The 23,679-nt window shown below is 38.3% G+C and overlaps 1 protein-coding gene across 8 annotated transcripts in view; it reads right to left on the bottom strand.

Moving 5' to 3' along the window:
- Positions 1-21,800, bottom strand: part of RBBP8 (RB binding protein 8, endonuclease) — a 41,520-nt gene extending 19,720 nt beyond the window's left edge. The window contains exons 1-7 of one of the 8 annotated variants that reach the window (XM_069004605.1): positions 21,641-21,800; positions 19,976-20,025; positions 12,560-12,780; positions 7,478-7,520; positions 5,007-5,102; positions 2,796-2,908; positions 1,025-1,100 (exon numbers count right to left, since the gene is read on the bottom strand). In XM_069004605.1, coding sequence (XP_068860706.1) covers positions 1,025-1,100; positions 2,796-2,908; positions 5,007-5,102; positions 7,478-7,520; positions 12,560-12,671 — 440 coding nt within the window. In that variant the 5' untranslated portion in view covers positions 12,672-12,780; positions 19,976-20,025; positions 21,641-21,800. Of the gene's footprint in view, positions 1-1,024; positions 1,101-2,795; positions 2,909-3,566; positions 4,749-5,006; positions 5,103-7,477; positions 7,521-12,559; positions 12,781-14,241; positions 15,616-15,679; positions 15,795-19,975; positions 20,026-21,640 lie in introns of those variants that run through there. The other 7 variants (XM_069004604.1, XM_069004607.1, XM_069004609.1 and 4 more) reach the window with 7 other exon arrangements.
- Positions 21,801-23,679: the final 1,879 nt, after the last annotated feature.

Here is a 23,679-nt window from a genome sequence, read left to right as displayed (position 1 = left end):
CCTTGTAAAATACTATTTATCCACTCAACTCTGCACTCATTTGAATGATCATCTAACATGCAGAGAAAATAACTTAGTGTTACATTGGTCATTGTCAGCTTTCCTACATTGGCCAAATATTTTTAGTGGAAGATGGGGCCTTCAAGTATGTTACTCCAAGAAGATTAAATGCATACAGAAAAAGAAAGGACAATTAAGGTGCAAAGATGGGAGACAAACCAAGAAATACAAAGGAATAGGACTACAGTCATTCTGAACTGAACTCTAGTTGTTTTACTCCTCTACCGAAGTTGAATTCTAACAGAGACAAGAAAAAAACCACACGCATAAAAAACCTTCCACATTAAGTCCACACATCCTGTCCCATTTCTCCCAGGCATGTACACAACTTATCACAGATGGGCAAAAGTGAGATAAGTTTCAGATGATGTCAGACCATAAGAAGAAACACTACCTCTGCCTTGCACAGTACACCACATTCACATATTAACCACAACATTAGATGGCACATTCTTACTACATCAGATTAAAATTTCAGTCAATTTGTAGCTCATTATTTTTATGTTTTGCTTTCAAAATTTACTATAGTTTTTTTCTTTTAAAATTGCAAAATTATAATAAGCTTATTTAAAAAATTTTTTGCAAGATCTTGGAACTTTTTGACTATTTAAACAACTACTATTCTGAAGTCTTAGCCTAGGAGGAAACAACTGGTAAAGAAGCAACCAAGGAATAACAGTATGAGACATAAGGCTTTGCTATACACTGTGATCAGAAGTCAAACAAAATTTCTATGATAAATTTACTTCTCCCAGTTTAAAAAAAGATGCACATAGTTAAAAGGAAACAAAACTCTGCACAATAGAAAGAAACTGGGCTTATGTTATTATAGTGGCACTAGGTTATCTTTTCGCAGTCTATCAGAAAAGAGGAAATAAGATTTAAAGACTTAAAAGCTGATATTTATATTTCCAGACATTTCTACAGAGGAATGGGAGAATATCCAAAACAACCCAAAACTTACTCTAGCTCCTTCTGTAATTGATGGAACTGTTCAGTTAACTTTTTATTCTCATCCTGTAAGTTGTTTTTTTCATTCACTGAAATTTATAGAAAAAAAGAGGAAAAAAAATCAATGCACACATGTTAACATCATAATCTTGTCAGGTCCTTTAAGGAAACAGAACTAATTGTAAAATGTAATACCATACAGGTTCTCTATTGTTTACAAAAAGGAAGTTTCAAGCTAGTCATTAAAAAAGTTGTAAAATGACGTGTTAGAAAAGGCAGAGACGGCACAATTACTGTATCACAATGTTAGTTCTACACAATCATTAATTACTTTTGTCCATGTACACACAAGTGAAACTGTGTTGTAAGGATGAGTGAATTGCTCACTTGTCTCCATGGACAAAATCGTTTCCTTAAGCTAAAGATAACCTACCAAGTATAAAGCAATTTGAATTTGGTTTTAGCCACTAAAGCAAACAGCTAATTGGAGAGAAGGAAAAAAACCCCACCAGCAATTTCTTCAAAATCACTTAAATATTTTGGAAATCAAGAGAGCCCACTCAGAACTTTTTCATTTTACTTTTCCTAATTTCGAACTAATCCCGTCTTTACTTCACACAAACTTATTGCAACACCATTCAGCCTTCCTTCCATGTTGTCTCAAACTAGTGTAGTGATAGCTCCCAACTTTTCTGTTCACTTTAATTTTTATGTTCATGTTCTTATTTTGTTGTTGTCTATTTTGCCTCTAGATTCCTCAACTGATCTTTTTCATTGTTACATAGCTCTCCACCCAAACTCATGGGAGCCTACTGTTGTGTCAGACAGTTCAAGAAGATTTGTACCTAATAGGCATCACCCTGATTTTTAAGGTTCAGAGCTTTAAATAAAGATTGGCTGTAACCCTGTTTGCTGTTCATCGTTAAATTCAAAATTCAGAATATTTTTATATAAATGCTCAATTTAGAAGTCCTTGAAACACTGAAGTATTTTGTATTAGCACAGAACCTAGTATTTCCATAATTTAATTAAGCACTGAAAAGCTACTTTTTCTCTGGCGTTTCCCTGAATGTCTGCTTGTTCTTGACCAAGCAAGACAACTAAATTATACAAAATAATTAATGGCAAAGATACCATTAACATTTTAAAATTCTGTCCTGTATTATTCTGCACTTTATACAACCAATCTTTCCAAACTCTTTGAGCACATTTGTATCCTGCTTGTGTATCACCTGGAACAAACAGTTTAATTTGTCTCATATGTTCTATTTCTTGGTTTCAAAATGAGCTGGCTACAAGCCGCCTAGTGTAAAGCTATTTTTTTGTGGCCTCAGCTGGTTATGTGACAGTTATGAGTTTACTGCAGTCAAAGTCCAAGACCCACTAACTACAGGACAGAAGACGGACCCACTTCTGTCTGAACTTGATACTTTGCCATCACCAGTTCCTTTTGAAGTCAGGCTTTTCTTAGGAAAGCTGGCAATCATTCTAGCTGTAGGAATAAACAGAAGCAGTCACATTTTATCTAAAGTAGCTACTTTACAGTGTAAGATTTTCCACGTCAGTTCACTTTCAGTATCAGCACTCCAATCTAAGAAGGTGGGTCAAATGACTAGTTGCTGGTATGTTACATATTTTCAGACTGTACAGTTAAGTATCCCCCACCTGGGCTTCTTGGGCTTACTAAACACACCACATATAAATTATATCAAGTTACAGGAATTACTGGAGAACTAGTTTACAAAATAGCACGTTTTGTCTTCAGACTTGGGGATAAAACTCACTAAGCTCAGTAATAAGTTTGAGGTTCTGCTGCCGGATATTTTCAAACTCCTGCTGCTTCTTTCTCATATGTTCTTCGGTTACAGCACAACGATCACATAACCCCGCCCTTAATCTACAATAAAATTAAGAGAAAAGGTCCCTCTGTTAAAAAAATCTTGCCATGCATCAAGCAGATATCAGTGTTTAACAGACTTTTTGAACAATGAAAAATGAAAACCAGAAAACTTCTGACAGCTATGCAGAACACCACTAAGTACTGTGGTTTTATATGTTCACATAGCAATGTTTTGAGATTTCTGAACGATCTAATACTACATGCTCTAACATTTGCATAAATGATTATAGGTACTGGATACTTCTAAAAGAACATGCATTACTCTATTTAATAAAGTGGAGCATGCTACCTTGCCACTGAATGCCTTTGTGAGGTGTCCTACTATGAATATTGTCATATATAAATCACCATTCATTTTAAGTAAAGCTCATTCAAGAAAATACAAATAAGCAAATCAGTAAACAGAATTACTATTGCATCTAAGAAGGATATGTACTGTCATTAAGCAAAATAATCAAATAAAAAGGACAAATAGTAAGTTCACTCTATAACAAATGCCAAGCAAATGTGAAACCCTTTATCTAAGCACCCATGATTAGAAGTGGATCCAAATGTTCATGAGAGGCATTGACTCCACTTTCTCAAATGGTTTAGATCAGCTGTTTAAAATACATCCATGATCAGAAAAGGACTTGTTAGAATCACTCCATCTTACCTGACACATTCATTCATGCAATGAAATATGTGTTCATTTTATAGGTGATAAACTGAATGTATTTATTTCTGGTACACAGCAAAAAGCTAACAGTATTACCAAAGTGAAAACGAGACTTGCTTTTGCCTGCTAAATAAAAAACCAGTTAGTCAAGAGTTCTGCATTGCTGCTGCTACTACGTCAAGTATTAAAACACCCCAACTAAACAAACTATATAAGCTTCCAATTTCACAGTGGAATATTGGAAGTAAAAGCTATACTGGTTTATTGGTGTTTTAATATTGTGGAATTATGGTAAGAGTAAAATACTGAAATGCCTCTTCATACTAGCTTATCTGAACGTGTAATAAACACAGTATTACAACTTCCTTGTATTAAATCACTTGAAATACTTCTTTTGTTTTCCACAATGTGAGTAATTCATCTACTAAGGGATTAGAAAAGTTCACCCACACCATGAATGTCTCTCTACTTACATGGTGTGAAAGTTTATTACCTGCATGGCAACAAGCTTTTCACAGAGAAATGCCTTTCACAGAGAAATGGAGTTGAAAGTAAAAGTAGAGTATCACAGCTTTAAAATTCAAGGTAACACAGGAATGCTTGAAAACCATTTACTTATGTAACGATCTCCTGTTGCCAGAAAGCTTCTGAGAGCCTATTAACAGCAAATTTAACATACACTTTCCAAAACAGGTACAGTTTTTAAAGATGAAAAAATGCACTGTAATTTCATGTCTATTAGTTTTGTTTTGCTGTACCAGATTAAGCAGGAACAATCAAGGAAAAGGCAGAATGGATCAAAAGGCGAGGAGAACACCAAAGTACAAAAGAAGGTAACAGATGGAACCTGTGATTAAATTTAGGTAAAACAGGCAATTGGTAAAAAAGACCCCATCAAATCTGAAACATTTCCTAGTGAGTGATTTCATTAGTTCCACAACATGTTATAGCCTTTGGGTTTTGTACTTGTATTACATCTTGACCAATATAAAATTTAACTCTACAAAGATGGATACAGAAGAATGCACCTTAAAATGTCTGTTTGCCTTCCAAGATGTTCTATTTTAACTTCCATTGACCTTAACTGAACCAAACAAGCTAAGCACTTTGAAAATAACAATATAACAGAAATTTTTATTTATTTATATTCATTATTGATTTTATATTTAGTTATATATATGAGACAGATAAATAATGTTATATACGTTATATATGTTATATACTTATTGATTGTTCTTCAGTCAGAAAAATGCAAATTCTATACCTTTCTCTACAACACACTATTTGGATTGCATTAGAAAAGGACTGGCTTACTGAAAAAAAAAAAAAATCAATAATGCCACACCAAAACACAATAAACTCAACTTGCAAAGTATCCAGAGCTACTCTGTAAGAGCAAAATACGGCAAACTCAAAAGCTAGAAGACACTACTTCACCTGTCTTCTAAAACCTTGATAGTGTCATGAAGTGCTTTTTGCTGTTCTCTGAGCTGTTGGTTCTTGGTATAGAACTCTTCAAGCCTCTCTGCATCCCTGAAATGAAAAAGAAGAAAAATTATTTCTAGCTTTAAATTGCAGCAATTACTTTTTTCACTAGAGAATTTTCTCTGGCATGTTCCTTTCATATCCTTGGGAAATGTTATTATCATCATCACAAATATTAAGTTGAAGATAAACGAAGCAAGTGTTTCTGATTAATAATAATTTACAAATGACAGAGGAAAGATGCAGCTAGTTTCCAATTCATAATACAGGTGGTCTTCTGTTAAGTCTGATTTTTGCTCAAGTAAAAACTAGAATTCATGACAGTCAAGACATAAAAGCTAACAATGTTCAAGCAACAATTTCAGAGAAAAAACTCCAAAATTTCTCTCACACTTTACTGTGTTGTGGAGCTGTTGGGAATCTAATGGGAGCTTTCACAATCAGGTCATTTTGGTCTTGTCTTAGCAATGATTGAATTCTGCAGCGTGGCAAACCACATTAGGTTTGGAAATCTCTGAAAAGTCTTTAGATCCATTAGAGGTTTACTTCCTCAAGAAGAAATTCTCTACAGAGCATGTATTCCCATAATATGAATAAAGAGAAAAGAAGTCTCTTTCCGAAACCCTCAGAAGCAGATGATCTTGTGGAAAATACTTTCTCTAAAAACCAAAACTAATTAAATAACAAAGAATATTTTCTCCTTAAAAAAGCTAAGGAAAAGCAGTAACATTAACTTCCCAATTTTAGCTCCCTTTCACTTTTATTATCAGATCACACCACTTCTTCAAGATGCAAACATGGTACGAGTGACAAGCACACAATTATTTTCTGAAAGGAAATTAATGCTCAGTAAAAGCAATGCAACTGAATCTGTGTAATATGACAATGACTAACTTCTGAGAAATTCCCAGCTCTTCTTTTCACCATGGAATCCTTTGTATGTATCCATGAAAGCAGTTGTTTGTTTTCAGTGTGCCTGAGATGGATTATTTGTGGAAGTCAAGAAATTGTCTCATGAAAAGCTGTTAAGCACACACACATACACACACCAGGAAATGAAAACATATCTTCTAACTTGTTGATACAATCCTTTTACACAAACATACTTTCAAATTGGCACTATCCCTTTAACAAATGTTTAGCCAACCACATTTTCATATTGCTGGCATTACAGTAGTACAAGAAACTAGCAATCATGGGTCATAAAGTGAATGGGACAGCTGGAAGTTTTTACAGTGTACAATCACAAGCATATCTGATTAACCCTTAAATTTAAGTACAGATGCTTTATGTTTCTGTACTACCACACAGACCAACATAGGCCATTCCAACTGCATATTCAACCTATAAACCAGTTACATGCAAACAGCATGAGGGACCATTTAAGGCTTGTACTTTTACTTGAGGAGGACAACATGTTAAAGTTTTGTTACCGCAGTTCACTAACCAAGTACAGCCAAGCCATGGAAAAATCTGAAGTCTGACGAAAGTAGGCTGTATTTTCCTGATGTTTAGGACACGAAAAAAAAAAACCAACAAAAAACTAAAACCACAAAAAATCCCCTCATTTTTTGTGTTTATGCCACTCAGAGGAGGCTTAAAATAGCAAATTTAAAAATCTTCTCTAGTTAACTCTAAGTCATTCTATGGCATTAAGTCATTTGCAATAAAGAAGTAAGACATTAATGTACACTAATACTATATGCCTTCCACCTAAACCCTCTGAAATGTCCCAGGAAGACAGTAAAATGACGGAAGGAACTAGGCTGTTGGTTGAGGGTTTTTTCCTCAAAATTCCAGTGCACCTGATAAACATGACAGACATTTTTGGTTATGAAGGCACTGTATAATGGCTGGTCCCTGACCTAGAGTTTACAAGTCATTAGCTCCAATGCTGGAGTGGGATACAAAATAAGGTGCTCATTGTCAGATGATAATCAAGTTTGAAATACTAAACCTCAGGTATTCAGACGAAGGAAGGAGAACAAGACCTCCTATGTGACAGAACTGTATCTACAATGTGGCAGTTGTAGAAAGATTCCAACAAACAATGATTAACCTATTTGGTATTTGTTCAGTGACAACGTGGATAATATTTCTCATCTAGAAAACTGACTGATCAATTTAAGATTCCAGAACATGGAAGAACTTATGATACACTAGGCTAATAACAAAACCAAGAGATAATTTCATAATTTCAGATTAAAAATTAGCAACTACTTAATTTATAAATTGTACTTAAGAAATAACACACCCTGTAAAGAGCTCCGTACATCTTCAGATGACTTCAGTTGAATTATTAAAATGAGCAGTTTTTTGTACACATCTAAAGGAAGACTCCGTGAAATCTTACAAGAATTGTAGCTCATTAATGGGACTCTGACTCTCCTTCAATAAATTAGATCATTAGGATGAATACTTACAAGCATCTTTCTTTTTTCAACTTAGATATTTTCAGCTGTAAGCCTGAAAAATAGAAAGAAGAAATTACATGCTATAGAATTCTGATTTAAAAAAATGTGTGAGACAATAAATTAACTCTCCCTTTGCCACTGTCATCTGCAAAGAGAGATAAAAAATGTCACTAATCTGGAGAGAAAAAGGTTCATTCTGGACTTTATGAGTGTGTTCTACAGGATCTTGGAAACAAATACAGTCATTGTGATCTCCAGGAAATAAGGACTTCTTAAACAAACACCCAGATTTCCACTTATACAGGTATAAAAACACATTTGTGAAACAACCACACGTGAATAGCCAGCACTGCCAATATATTTTCATTGACTATTCCCACATAAATGACATAAAATATGTTCTGCATGCACATATATTCATAATACTACACTGGAAATGAAGCATCCAATCACTGAACTGAGAAATGTTTTACAGTGTATATGCATAAGGGAAACATTAAAAATATGTGATTCAAGGCTTTAAAGCACAGAAGGACAACATCCTTCATTGGAGATGTGCTACAAGACCCTCTCAGTCAAGGCTTCTTTGGAAGATCTGAAGGTAAATTAAGGAATATTTCATCTGTGGCTTTTCTCCCACCAAGAGTTTCACACCTCTAACCATACACTCTGTGCAGAAGTAAAAAGGTTTGCAAATGCAACTGATGTTCTCAGCAGGAGTGGCCAGCTGACAGCCCAGGGGACAGAACACTGTCCAGCCAATCTGCTAGCAAGGTCTTGGGTGCATTTGTATGTGCACTGAGACAAGAAAATATTTAAGTACAGCACAGCTTAACAAGCAGGACACAGTGCTATGGAAATTTAAGTGACATTACTCACACACAGGCTGGCCATTTCTACTCCAAATAAATAGTCAGAAATAATCATACTCCAATGATAGAGCAGTTTCTTAAGCAGAAATCCAAGAGAAATTTTCATATCACATCAGAAAATAACACAGTATTTCCTAGCATGATTATTCTAAATATGAAAGGCTGCCACCAACTCCACGTTGAACATTAGGTGTCTTGTAAGCTCTCTTGCAAAAGTGTGATGCATTTAGGATAGTAGGATAAACTTACAAAACCAAAACACTTGTAAGAAAACTTCAGACTACTTTGAACTTAAGCCTAAATACACAGTTGATATTACATCTTACTATAGAAAACGTAGGTTAAGGCAGCTAACAGACTTTTCTTTCTCCCCTACCACACTCAACTAGGAATAGCTCTAAGGGGAAAATTACTTGCTTGAGAAGGTTCAGTCTTCAGGCCACTTAAAATGTCAAGCCAGCCACAGACTCAGTGAACCCATGTTTGCTACAAGATGCCAGTGAGACAACGAGTTAAAAATGCAGACAGACCACTTAAAAAAATTCTTAGGAAATACAGCAAGATTTCTTTTATCTCCAAGTGTTCAGCACCTGTGAGATGTTATGTTCTATCATGCAGATCAGCACAGAAAGAGGGTTTATTTTTTTAAGTAGTTGCTATTCATCAAGCCAATTAGGCATCTGCAATTAGAACCCCTATAAAGCTTGCTTTAAAGCTGCTCCACGCCCATCGGAAGGAATGAAGCTGCACAACAATGCATCTCCTGTATGAACAGGTAGTCTGTTCAGCAAGTATTTAGGATTGTAACTTTGGCAACCTGAGCGACCAATTGAAGAGGCGGGGCTCAAAAGGCCCAGTACTGTGCTACAGGTAACACTACCTCCCCTCTCTCCTGAAGTCAGGAGGAACTACACTGGTTACTTAAAGGTTGCATTTTTCCTTAGTTCAAATGACTGCAATGAGAAGGCAGGAAACCAGACTGTTACATTTATCCAAGAGCATCGAATTACTACATCTGCTGTAGTCTCTTCCTTTTGCTTTTCCAGAGTATTGAGTTTTTAAGCATACTCATTTAAGCAGCTTTGTTTTTTCAGGTTTCCTTATTTAACATCGTGAGCATATAAAACGATGTCCCTTTTCAATTCAGTTTTATCTTTCACACAGTATTTCTATGGAATAGACAAGCTGCAGACTATATAAAGCTACATTACCTAAAGCTCCTAAGTGTGTTTGTAAATGACACTCTACACCTATTAAAGCAATGGAGACCTTCTTTAAACTATCATTAGGCAGATTAACTAAACATTATTTTATGAAACTTGCTGCTTGATTAGACTACATAGCTGTAATATTTCAATTAATGGCTATGATAATTTCTGTTCTGATGAATTTTCAAATGCATTAAATGCACTTCCTTAAAACTGACAGTGCCTGGGAAGACTGCAGAATCTTTATCACTGAAGATTTCTTGAAACAGGTTGGACAAGCTTCTGTCAGCAATGACGCAGACATAATCCTACCTTAAGGGTACAGAGATGGACTAGATGACCTTCTAAAATCCCTTCCAGCTCCTTTTTCTATAATTATTTACTTTTGAGGAACTTCCAGCCATTTCCTTTCCAAAAGCAATCAATGAGATTGCTTTCCTCATAAGTTTCTCTGCTTCTATGACTACAGTTTTTTCCTTATTGATATCTTCTGCTTTTCAGAGGTAAGCAATAATTGAAAAAAACTAGACTATTTCTTTTTTATAAAACACTGCTCACATTTCTATGCTGATATATATTTTTAGTACAGAGTTTTAGATTTGAATTAATCCTCAGAAACCATCTTGATAAGATCTACATGCAGCAAGCATCTAAATAATTATTTCAAGCCAGAGTTAAGAATTAACACCTGTAGAAATAAATCAGTTTATAAAAAGCATTATTAAATTTCTTTAGTTTTCTGGGAACTATGCAAGTGTCCCACACATTCTACAGATAGGAAATAAAAGCAAATAGAGTTTTAATGACCATTATTCTGAGCTGCTGAGCACTTCTGAACTCCATGAAAAGTCAACTGACACTGCCATACCCAACATCTTTGGAAACTGGGATGTAGGTGTCCTACCCATTGTCGTATAATGAATTTAAGTTAAATAATAGCTATTTTGGCTGAAGAAGTCCAAAATTTGGATTTTTCTGCAAGTGATCAGTTTAAAAGAACAAGAAGCTGGATTTTTTCACATAATGGTGGAAAAGCACACCCTTTACAATACAGCAATATCAAAATTCAATAAAATCCCTTTCAAACTCCATGAGTTTAAAGGATTCTTCAGTCTACGTTCTATAGATATAACTCATATAACATGTCTGACCATGTCAAGTTCATGTGTCATAAATTCTGCTTTCCATGGATTTTAAACAAAAATAATTCCACCATTTCAGTGTTTAGTACATTGTACCTGCAAAAAGCTTTTTCAACAACTACTAACTTTCTCTTAATCCACCTTCCACCGCCTTTAAAATAAATTTTGCTGACATTCAGATTGGAAACTCATGAGTCAATTTTAATTCTTATTTATAGACTTCAGACACAAGCAAAGTCTAGGCAAGTCTGTGTTTGATGTTTCTAAAATATCTCGCAGTACCATTTTCTATAAGAGGATCCCCACCTTCTGAAAAAATTAACTATCCTTCAGGCATGCCTTTGATGTTATCATGGAAGACCTAATTTTACCTAACACGGTGTGGGACATACTGACAAAGGGCTAGGCATGAAAAAGACTGCCTGGTGGCAAAATTACCTGGCCACACCCTGCATGCATTCTAAAGAGTACCTTGCTTGCATAAAGAAAACCCAAACTTGAAAATCACATGCTGCACACCCAAGAAACTAGAGAAAGGGTCACTTAGTAGAAGTCTCTACATCAGAGCTTTTTTGTTAGTTAAGTTTTTGTTGTTCAGACATGCCATAGATTGCCAGATCCCATTCTGTCAGTATTTCCGCATTTATTTGTGGTTGACATCACACCCACTCCAAAAAGAACCATCAACAATTTAAAAAAAAAATTTAATGTAAAGAAGCCTGCTATAGTTTTCTTTTCAGTTTCCATATTGATATATGCTTTTTGGTTGCTTGGGTTTTTTTTTAATAATTAACAACAAAGTGTCACAGCCCAGTGCTGCAAATTGTTTTATAATTATATATGTTACCTACCTCCTACTGAAAGTCTCGATTCAATAATCTCCAATAGTTTTTGAAATGAAAAAGTGATGGTATAACTGAACTGAAATGAACAGACCTGAAACTGTTTTGAGGCTGGTAGAAACAACCAAGGCCACTGAAGTGGTCTGGGTAAAGATCCACTTGCATGACTAAAGTTCGTAACTCAAAAAAAACTCACCCACTTTTATTCCAGCCTAATATAAATACTATTTCATGCGTAAGGATATGCTTGTTAGAAGATACAGTCTAATACTGTTTTAATCCCATTCAAAAGAATGGATCATGTGTCTTTAGATTAGCAGAACAAAATGTTAACTTATGTTTTTAGCAAAAAAACCCTTACGAATACTACTTGCAAAACAATATTACAGTAACAATACATATGGTGCAATAATTCAACTTTTCTGAATTACTGAAGAATGGACAGACACCAACAGCCAATCTGTAGTTAGACTGCTACCACAGATCACATAAAGTAAGAATAATCATATTATAAAAACCTTATAAATTTTGCTGAGAAAATTTAGAACATTAAAATCTGAAGAAATCATTTTCACTTCAGTAGCATTAATCTGCAGTGCGATTTTGCACAAGTTAGGGGAAATAAACAATGCAAATAATTTTAATGTATCTGAAGCAACTAAAGCCAAAGGCAAAAGGAAAATAATCCATTGAATAACATGGTTTGGGAATTTTGAATCATAATCCATTAAAGATAAAGTAACATTTAACTATTTTGTCGGCAAGCAGAGATTCCATGTAACACTGTGTTATTTTTCTTCACTGACCTAGCAGATAATTTATGTGTATTGATAGTTTAATCCTGTTTAACCAGGCTTAGGTGGTCAATCTCTAAGGATCATTTGTAATCATCAGGTCCAACTTTCTGCATAACGTAAACCATTAAAAATCTATTTAGTTCCATGCAGAGTATTTTGGTTCAAAGTTTTCCTGTGGTAACTGACAAATGCCAACTTTAACCTGACAAACCCAAACTTTAATGATTTACCTTGTACTTCTTTATCGTGACATTCTTTCAGTTTGGACCACAGTTCCTTGAAGAAATCTCCTGTAGGTTCTGCAGAACTAGGGCTCCCACAGCTCCCTCCAGATGCATTCATCTTGCTTTTTCCTGCTCCCAGCTTCTTTGACTTGCAGAACTGGCTCACTCTCAAACTTTATATTTTAAATTACATAGTTATGAAACTGTTTCTGAAGAGAGGTGTACATCTGTAACAACACAATGACAACACTTACATTTGAATTTATCAGAATATAACTTGTAGCCATGGATGAAATACTAAGTTTACTGTCTATCCTTGTCGAGGATATATATTTATATACTTTTATACTGATTAGTCACCCTGAAAGCTTGGATGATACTAAGTATTTTGCTACAGGTAATTACAAACTAATAGAATTTTCCTCCCCTTAAAAAGCTATCAACTTAAAATTAGATTAAAATACTTAGGAGTCTTTATTTTTTCCTGTCTAATTCCTGTTTTCCAAAAGTAAGCCATAGTGCCAAAATCTGGCTGCCAGCGAAAGCACTTGACGAAAGTTTTATCAGAGATGGATTTGTGTGTATACATCCTTTATATAAACTTGGATTCAAATTACACCCTTTTGCAAAGAAAAGCTCACATCCCCTTGAAGTCTTCATAATTCTACATTGAAATTATTCCCATTCCCTGATTAAAAAAAAAAAGAGATTAATCTCAAAATCTATAAATCTCCAAAACATCAATATTTGAGAAAACTATCAAAGTCAGATAGCTCTGTCTTAAAAGCTTGACTGCCTGCAAAACTTAGGACAATTTACCCATAATTCTCACTTGTTTTGAAGGGTTTCTTACAGAGATGATGGCCTCAGGCATTCTACAGTGGTAGCATGGTACTCAGATCTGGCTCTGAGCCAAGCTAAGATTCAATTCTACTGGCACTGTGTGTCCAATATTGAAATACTCCTGTAATCGCTGTCCTTCAGTTCCCTCTCTGTGAAACTGGACATTCTAAGTTTTCCCTATTTTTATGCAGTCAATTTTAAACAAACACTTTTGAACAGGGACTGTCATTACCAGGTGGACATAGCTATCTCTATGTCTCTGTAATATAAAATGCAGTAAAAAAAGAAAGATAGGTATTTTGTACTATTCTTAAATTAGCAACTTGAGCAAGCACTGTGCCTATATTGCCAAATGGAAGGAACTATTTGCTCTCAAATTTTCGAGGCATAAGGCACAGTTCAGCTGATACAAGGTCTATGACTAGTCAAGAAGCTGCATTTCCTATCTTGAGAGCCTTCATGCAGCTACTGCATTTAGCTGGTCCCCCAGATTCACCACAATAAAACGTTCAGTGGTCAGTACCAAGTGTAAGGCTTGGAGGCTTTGGTTCCATTCTCCTGTCTCATCTCTCTGTGCACTGTCCTAAGCAAGTCACTTTTTTTCAGTCTGGCTGTATTTACAATGAAATAAAAATAATGGAACAAAACATTATTCTCAACAGAAACACTTGAACTGTATGTTTACGATAGCATAAGGATACTTAAATGTTACAGTATTGAAGCAGACACCTCTACACTTGCTTTAACCGGCTCTGTCCATAGAAAATTCAGTGCCTATTTCAGTATATGGTTTCAAGTTAGTAATTGTTATCTTCAGAGAAGTCCTTAACAGAAAATAAAATTACCTTTTCAAATTAGCAATGCCTACAATTCTCCACCAGAAGTTGAACAACAGTTTGCTTGCATCTCTGCAGATGAAATGCTCCACTTGGTGTGCAGCCACATTAAGCCATCTCACAATGCTTCTTTATGGAATCAATTGCCTAGCGACATTAGGAATGGCTTTCAAACTCTTGCTTTGCACCTTCAACTGATGCTTCAGGATTAAGCTTTTTCTCTATCAAGCACTAGGGCAGTGAAAACAAGCTTGCTTTCACTTACTGTTTCATATTTAAGTATGTCAGATGACTCATTTCCACGGAAAGGTCATCCGACTCTAAATGCTGGCCCTAATACTTGTTTTGGGTTTTTTTTCCCCAAGATGACTGCAAGAAAAAAAAATGCACAAAACCCGCTCAGAGTTTCTGCAAGTTATCAGTACATTAACCGACTACAAATAGGGGAAAAAAGAGCAACGCATTTTCCCAAGCTTCATCTGCTTCAAGATCCCAAAATGATACACTGCTTCCTACAAGTGTTGAACCTCCCTTAAAATACAGGGCCCGCAAGAAGCGTTCAAGTCGAGCCTTTAGCACGCCTGGGCAGCTGCACAGTCATAAAAGTGGTGGCTTAGTCTCCAGTCCGAAGAAAGTGCTTTCCAGTCCTTAGGGAAAAAAAAAGCCTGAGCTGGATGTACGGACACTTGCAGGCAGGGACAGAAGTGGAAGCTGCGTGGGGGGAGGATGGAAGCACAGTGCTAGCCCTTCTCCCGGATGTCCTGCTTTGCTGCTATCCTGCCGACTGACGCTTTCATAGAACCACCTAAAAGCGTCCATTTCCCTCTTTTTCTACAAATAACTCTTTCCGGCACCGTGAAAACACGGCTTCAACAATGATTGCCTCCAGCAATCGATCAGCACCGGTAATGCGCCGAGGCTGCTTGTCGGAGCTGATGCCTTCCCGCCGGGAACACACCGCCCCTCCGGGATTCTGGGGAGCACACGGCGCCTTAATTCCCACAAAAACCACGGGCTGCTCCTACAAACTCAACTCTCCTGTACCTCCCGGCGGTGAATTTTGTTCTCCTTTCCCTCTTGCAAGAACACCGCACAGAAAACTCACTCGAAAGACACGCCGGGATGCTCTGGGAAATCCTGCCATGACCAACACCTGGGAGCTTCCCGCCAGGCTTGGGTTACACCCCGCAGTCGGGACGTCAGAGGAGCGGTATGGCATGTCCCCCACACCGCTTCTCCCGAGCGGCGGGAGCCTCCCAAGCGGAGAGAACGGGGCTCCCTCGGGCAGGCGGGACAGTGCCTGTAAAGCGCCCGGCGGGGACCCGGAGCCGGAGGGGCTGTGGCGGGGCTGTGGCGGGCCCGTGGCGGGCCCGTCCCCGGGGCGGAGCGGGAGCGGCGCGCTCGCGGTCGCTCCCCGGCGGAGGACGAGGAGAGCGCGCGCCGTTACCTGGTTGGCTCCCGGCGGCTCCGCGCGCCAACGGCGGGAAAAAAGGAAAAACTGCGGCGAGCGCCGTCCCTGCCCAGGGAGGCGGCGCGCGGGCAGCTCTCACGAGGCTTCCGCGCTGCTCTCGCGAGAGAGCGGGAAGTCAGGATCTGCGCCCCCCCCCGGCCCGGACCCCGGGCGCCCGCCCGCCGGCGGGGCTCAGGTGGCGGGAGTGGTACGGCCACAGAATCACAGGATCAAGTGGGCTGGAAAAGACCGCTGAGGTCATCGAGTTCAGCCTTTGGCCAAACACCGCCATGTCAACTAGGCCACGGCACTAAGTGCAACGTCCAGTCTTTCCTTAAACACCTCCAGGGACGGTGACTCCACCACCTCCCTGGGCATCCATTCCAGTGTCTAATCAGCCCTTCTGTGAAGAAACTCTTTCTAAAGTCCAACCTAAGCCTCCTCTGGAGCAACCTGAGGCCGCTTCTTTTTGTCCTGTCACTTGCCTGGGAGAAAAGGTTGACCCCCACCTGGCTACAGCCTCCTTTCTGGTGGTTGTAAAGAGCAATAAGCTCTCATCTCAGCCCCCTCCAGGCCAAACCCCAGCTCCCTCAGCAGCTCCTCATGGAACGTGTGCTCCAGACACTTTACCACCTTTGCTGCCCTTCTCTGGACATGCTCCAGCACCTCAATGTCCTTCCTGAATTGAGAGGCCCAAACCTGGACATAGCACTAGTGGTGTGGCCTCACCAGTGCCAAGCACAGGGTCCTGCTGGCCACAATATTTCTGACACAGGCCAGGATGCCATTAGCCTTCTTGACCACCTGGGCACACTGCTGGCTCATGTTCATTCATCAAGGTCACCAGGTGTTGTCCCAGCCCTCTCTTCCTGTGGCCTGGTACTTGGGGTTTCCACAGAGAGCTGCCAGAGGAAAGCCAAGGGGACAAGCCAGGCCCTGGCTGGTGCCACAGTTCAGTGTTACAGCAGGCACAGAACACTCTGGAAAAGCAAGGGTGTGTGCAAGAGCCTGCACTGAAACACATGCTGCCCCTGCCTTCCTGAAAGAAGTTCTTGCTGGTTTAGATGTGAAGAGGATCATCAGGGTGTACAACTGTGTCAGAAGTGGCCTTGCCTTTAGGGCTATGCTGTTAAATCTATCTGTGCCACAGGATTTGTAATCTGGTTGCTGGGGTTTACACAAAGAAGTATTTGCAGTGCTTCCCTTCTGCCTTCTTGATCTTAAGAGTTTCCATGGCTTGTCATTTTACTCTATGGCAGAGCAGCCTAGGCATATTTTTATGTTTTATGTGAGTATGGAAACCAGTAGGCGCATATAATTAGTACAGCATAAGGCTGCTGAACTTTTTTGTCACTTCTCAATGTTATTTTTTTTTCACAAATTGCAGATCAATGTTCCTTCATTCATTGGGACCAGCCCTGCTGTCTGCAATGAGATAAACCCCTTGATTTTAAGAAGTTCTTAGTGATGAAATAGAAACAAAACACAGCTTTTCACTGTTACTATTCTGCCTTCACATGATTCCACTGGACCATTTTGGTATGTATGGAACTCTTGAAGCTTGATGACATGGCTAGAAGACACAATGGTGATCAGTTTGGAAGGGCCAGTGCTGCAAACATATACCTTCTAGATAGTTAATAGCAATATTTAAAATGTTAGGTGCTCAGGTATTTCATAATTGTTAGTAGCTGTTCCATCTAACTCTTCTTACATTACTCAGATCACTCAGGTCTCAAGAAAACATCATAAATAAGGAGCTACAGCATAAATAAAACTGGATCTGAACTACTGTTTCAACACTTTTGAGGTATTTTGAAGTACTGGCAGACAAGAGATGGTCCATGATTCTGGCTTCAATCTATTGTTCCCCTTTGTTGAAAATACTTTTTGTTTCCTATCAAGTATATACCATGAATTCTGAAGTATTTTGAATCATTCCTCACCATTGTTTAACCACTTGTTTTTCAACTTAAATAAAGTGGTGTTCAGGAGCTCAGCAGCAGATTGCTTACATTGTAAGTTTGATCCATTATCAGATCAGTAGACATATGGTGGAGCTAAGATTAGCTACATATTTTGGAAGAAGCTGTCATGTCATAATAGGCTGTGATAGACACTCCAGTCTTTCTAAATAATGCTTGTTGGCTGCTTTTCATTCTACTTTTGAAACTTCTGTAATCTAAAAGCTTGTGATGTAGGCAACTAATAATTTCCTCAGAGCTGAGAGAAGCAGATGTCTCAAATCTACATACAGATCTGGTAACTAGCAATAAAATAGCCCTCTTGCTGATTGATCAGGTATTTTACCATAAGCTGTACCTTTCTTACTATTTATAGGAAGCACTCTGGCAAATAATTATCCCTTTTATTCCCCAATAAACTGTGAGCTGTTTGTTTTCATATTCTCTCATGTTGAACTTTACAGCAATATAAATCCACTGACTTCTACAGTGTTATCCTTATCTACTCCACAGTAAGTGAAAACGGATTAACACTAACGGTTGAACTTTACTTTTATCTCCCTTCCAGATTTATTTGATTTTATGTACTCTGTAATCACATAGTTGGCCACTGAACTCATTGAACGTGGTAGAAAACGACTGGAAAGTCTGATATTCCACACTGACTTACACTGGGTGTCTTAAGATGACGAGTCTAACTGGAACTGCATCTCATTCACCTCGTAAGAGTGATCACACACACCTAGGCATTAAAACTGTGGGAAAAATGCTTCACCATTGCTGCGCTTGAACAGATACAAAACTTCCTGTGGTGTCATGGCTCGTGTCCAGATTTCAAAGTAACCCTTGCTGTGGCACAATAAACTAGGTGACAGAACACTTATCCATGAGCAACTCTGCAAAAAGGGAATCTTATTTTGTCCTAGCCCATTTTAGACCTGGATAGGCTGAAATGTTTAATCCTGTAATAGTAGGTGGAGCTGTTGATTTTCAGTTACAGTTTAGTGGCAATGCTTTTCTTCTTGATGACTGGACTGTTTACCAGCAAATCAGCTAATAACTGAAGTTCTGTTGTAAGAGTACTGCATTGTTGCAGCACAGATATACTTAAAAATAGCCTTTAATTCACACACACACCCCTCCCTTTTTGAGGGGTAGTACAGAGGCTGCATCAGTGTTTCTAAGCACTCAGGTAGCAGCAGGTGACCTCGTTCAGTGCATATGCATGCAGAGTAGGGCTACAAGAGATTAGTAGAAAGCTTACTTTTTTGTCTATATTACTTTAAATTTAGATGTAAAGATTAAAACCAGCTTTGAATTACAATGGGAAATCCAATTTAAATATTTTATTTGCATTATGCACGAAGGTAACTATTTCATTCTTTGCATATATATATACATATATATATATATAAAATAAAATAGTGAGGTCCTTATGTATTTGCATCAGACGGAATAGATCACACATACATATACATAGCCAGTGTGTTCACAGCCTCCCCGACTTAAAGATCTGCAACTGAAAGATAAATATATTGTTTAACTCTCTAGTCATGTTCATTTAATGAACTTTATGTTGCAGTTGCCAGTAAGGACATCAAAGGAGTCCAACTTCAGATGCAGCAAATAAGAGCATGTGGTACAGTTCAGCTGCTACCTAAATGGGATTTGAACTGGAAGTGTAGGAAATGGCAGTGCTCTGAATAGCATGGTTTCTTACAGCTGGGAGGGCACACAGACCACAGACAGCACCACTGCTGTCTGGCACAGGTGGTTGCTTTTTCTGGAGAAGTAGGGAGGAGCCACTCCATCACCCTCACTAGTTGAATCTGATTCTTCTCGAGTTGCTTGCGTGGCCACATTTGAAACTGAGCCAGGGTCAAATTCCCTGATGCCAGTAACACTGTTCACTTTAAGGAACCCTCTTCTTTGAAGTGCTTTCACTGCTCCTCCTCTAGTCAGAAATTGCCAGGGCTTATTCAACTGAAACTCTCAGGTCTCTTAGGAAGTCTTGATGGAGGGGAAACAAAAAAAAACCAACCTGAGGGATGCTGTTGCAGGACCCCAGTGCAGCGTTCCTGGTCTTCAGGCTTAAGCAGCAGCACCTATTTGTGTTAGCTGCATGCAGAAATGCTTTGCTCCTACTGATGTTTCACAGGTTAACATGACCACTTTGAGTAGTTATGCATATTTATCTTAGCTTTGGAAGGCTGAAGTAAAAGATTACCAATCTGTGCACGAAATCATGCCACCTGTCTTTTACTGTAGTGAACAACATGAAGTCAGAGACAGAAAAGAAACAACATATAGGAAGTAATATTTTACTTACCATTTGGGAAAAATAAATCCCCAAACAATAGCCCCTGCTCTTCCAGCCCCCTAAAAAATAAAAGGCAGCTGAAGAAGACCCAAATAAAGCAGAACACATAAACTGGAGGGAGAGAGGATAGCAAGCAGCATTTGGAAAAAATAGTTTATTTAGTTTGAATTTTAAACATGTTCAACATGTTATGTGTTAAAATCCTATAGCTTTAGAAATCAAAGCTCTCTTGTAGCATTTTATAGGCTAGACACAGAGTTCTTGTGCAAACCATGTGGTTCAGCCATATGTAATTTTTCTTTGGAAAATGGTTTATCCCTTAACAAATTTTCCTTACGTATTTGATAGCAGAATCAACAGAGAATATAAGAAAATTAAACTTTTTTCCTGATGAATATTTTCAGCTTCTTTGAGACTACAAGACTTTCTTATGTTTTTTTCTGTTTAGCCACACTTTGAAGAAAAAATTTTACACACAGATACAGCACTACTAAAGAGAAGGTGATTTCAATTCATTGGTTTTTAAAACTACTCAGGAGGCCTTTTTCTTGGCACTCTACAAAAGAATAATATTCATTCTAGCATCAACCTGGAAATAGCTGGCAGTAAACATAACTGAAGCTTCCTGTTGCATGAGTACCATAAAGTCTTACATAATCCTGTATAGATATTTTGTATCTAGTGGTTTGTATCCACTGACTCTGATACGGGTTTTTTTCACATCACAAAAGAGACTAGTAATTGTTTTGCTTAAAGATAGACAAAATCAAGAATTCCTGGGAGATGGAAGTAGCTGTGTGAGGGTTCTTTTTAAATGTAGCTACACAGAAGTTGAGAAGATTCACATTTACTGAAGTTAAAGAGTTATTTTGTCCTAACAGGCATGACAAAACCTGTCTTCATTCCTTTCTATTCAGCTCAGCAAGTAGTTCTGTGCTCCGGTAGTTAATCAGTTACCAGATTCCACAGCTTTTGTTTTCACACTGTTTAATTTTTCTTATTTGACACAGAACCTGTGAATGGATTCAGCTGCAGATACAGGTACAACTTTCAGGTCAGCCTACTCTTTATGACTAGCACTGCTTTTTATTACCATTACCACCACCGTTACTCATTCTAAACAGGTAAATTTCTAATAAGTATGTAGAAAGAAAGCAGGAAGAATGACAGGTTAGTTTCCTATCTTACCATAAAGCTAACTCTGAGTAGGTAAATCTAGGCTTAAGTAGCTCACTCTATAAAATTGAACAATTAAAAAAGTTAGTCTGGCAAGAATTAGTAACCACACATCTTACTGTAATGGCACTATGCCTTAGCACAGCACTGCTGTTATGTGGCAGGGATTATAAAAACACTGTATAAAAGAGAAGACCAATAAGCAATACTTAAATGAACGGCTCAAAATACTAAGTTGTTGGCAGTGGAGTTTTTATCTCTCACTCCCGTGCTAAGTTCATTGAACTGTCTCTCCAGTAAATACTCTGCAGACAGAGCAGATGATATTGAGCTGCACAAAGAAGGCTCAAACAGCTGCAATTACAAAAATCCTGTCATCAAGTGCCATAGAGACTGGCAGTACTCAGACACATTAAGGAGAGACCCTTCAAGCATCAGAGAATTTTTTTGCTTAAGGTTATCTTAAATTAATTTTAAAGAAAGATTTTCAAAACTCACCCTTCTGTTTGAATTGTGAAAAGTTCTGTTCTTGGTCGGGGTGATAAATATTTACTATTGACTTCCCCTCCAGCTATAAACCTCAAGTGTAAGTGAGATGAGGAAGCCACTGTGGACCACACTAGAGAATGCCGAGAGGAGATCTGCTGCACCTAAGATATATACAATGTGCAATGGATAACCTAATATGCCTTTCATTTAACTGGCTGGGCAGGTTTCTGCATTCTGGAGAGCATGGAATCATACCAGAATTTGTTGGCATAACAGGCCCGTCAGACCGGTTCCTGGGACGCCCAGGAACCTGCCCAACCAGTCTGCATCAAAGGCCAGCCCAACATGCTGCAGCTCAGCTCGGCTGAGGAGGCTTCTACTCCGCGAATTATTCACGCCTCTGTCAACTCCCAACATACTACTCAGAGAGAATGATGTAGCCTCCAGCAAAATAATTTACCGAGGGGTAGGGGAGTGATACATCCTTGTTAAGTGGAGCAAGATCTTATTGTTATAAATTTTGTTTCATTTTATATGCAGATGAACTGGGCTAGAGGTCTGTCAGCATAAGTGCAAAGAGAAACAGGGAAGAAAATGTCTTTTATTTTAATAATACTAACAGTACCAACTTACTATAATGAAATAACACCAAATTTTTTGTGTGACCAGCTAAAAACCCCCGAAACTGTGCACTAACTCAGATTTATTTCTGGTACAAAATGTATTTACTCTGTGCATAGGTTTGAACATATCTTTGTTACCACATGGGAGACGGCACATTGGGAGCTTGCATGTGGAATATCCACCTTGTGACTTTGGTAGAGCCCTAGGTCTGTGCAAGCTGACCCTGAATTACTGCACAGCCTGTTTCAAGGTGAAGCAGTTAAAAGAACATGGCATGTACGGGACATGCTTCCATAACTGTGAGGAACTACAACAGCTGCCCTGTTACAATAGCACATGGGCTGCAACAGCAGCTGCACTGCTTCTTCTTCATGGCTGTAGGGCAAGAATACTTGCACAGCAGTCCTGCATATTGCGTAGTTATTCAGGCTGTAGGCAGGGATCAGGATATGCCCTGACAGAAGCCTGCATCTGTGTAAACTTAGTACTTTTTTTTTTTTTTTCAGATACAAATATAGGCTATAATTTTCAGATCTCCTGTTGTGATTGTCAGAGATGTTGAGTCAAATCAGTAAGACCTGTAAAAGTCTTAGCACTTCTGGAAATGTAATAATGTTATATACAATGTTTTGTAAATGTGTGCTTATTTTTTGTTTAGGCACCTAAATTTAAACACTCAGACTTGAAAAGGTTTGCTGTATTGAATGTTGTCAAAGGCTCTGATTACCTGTAGAAAGCTGTGTTTGTTCCTAAATTGATCCCACAGTGATATTTTTAATTTTTAGATCATCTTTGCTTGCTTACCCATTTTGATAGTAGTTACTAGACAACCAGTGATCAGAACAGGAAGTTACCACCAAATTCAAACAACGTTGTGTAGCATAGGCATTGTTTTCACCACCGACCAGAATGGGAAAGACAAACTGATATTTGAATATACTCAGATGATTTTACTACAGGAGAATAACCCTTCCTATAAGACTGCATCTTATGACTGCCTTGAAAGGAAGGCTCTTTTCTGAAGAAGACAACTAACTGAGCTGAAATGGCAGATGTATGCTGTTTGTGCTTGGAGTCACACTGCCTTAGGCTATGATTTCATACAGCTAAGCAGGGCTGGGCTGGGTCAGTACTTGGATAAGAGATTTGCGGAAAGTCCGCTGCAGGAAGTGGTTTTGGTGATTCAGGAGGCTGTACTGAATAATCGGGCACCACTGCCAAATGTGATGGAGACATTGGGTTCTGAGTATGCCCCAGTCTTGGTGCTATATTAAATGAAAGTTTTTAAAGACTCCAAAGTCCTTTCCACAAACACTTCATCTTGCACTGTAAATCCCTATCCAATGTGAATGTACTGTGTCTGCCTACAATTTGGTTTTATGAGTGTCGCATAATTGGATAGACTGTGTAACTGATTAACACAA

Source organism: Aphelocoma coerulescens, chromosome 2, assembly GCF_041296385.1.
Source record: "Aphelocoma coerulescens isolate FSJ_1873_10779 chromosome 2, UR_Acoe_1.0, whole genome shotgun sequence".
Taxonomy (NCBI): domain Eukaryota; kingdom Metazoa; phylum Chordata; class Aves; order Passeriformes; family Corvidae; genus Aphelocoma; species Aphelocoma coerulescens.
This window is presented reverse-complemented; position numbering and strand designations above follow the sequence as displayed.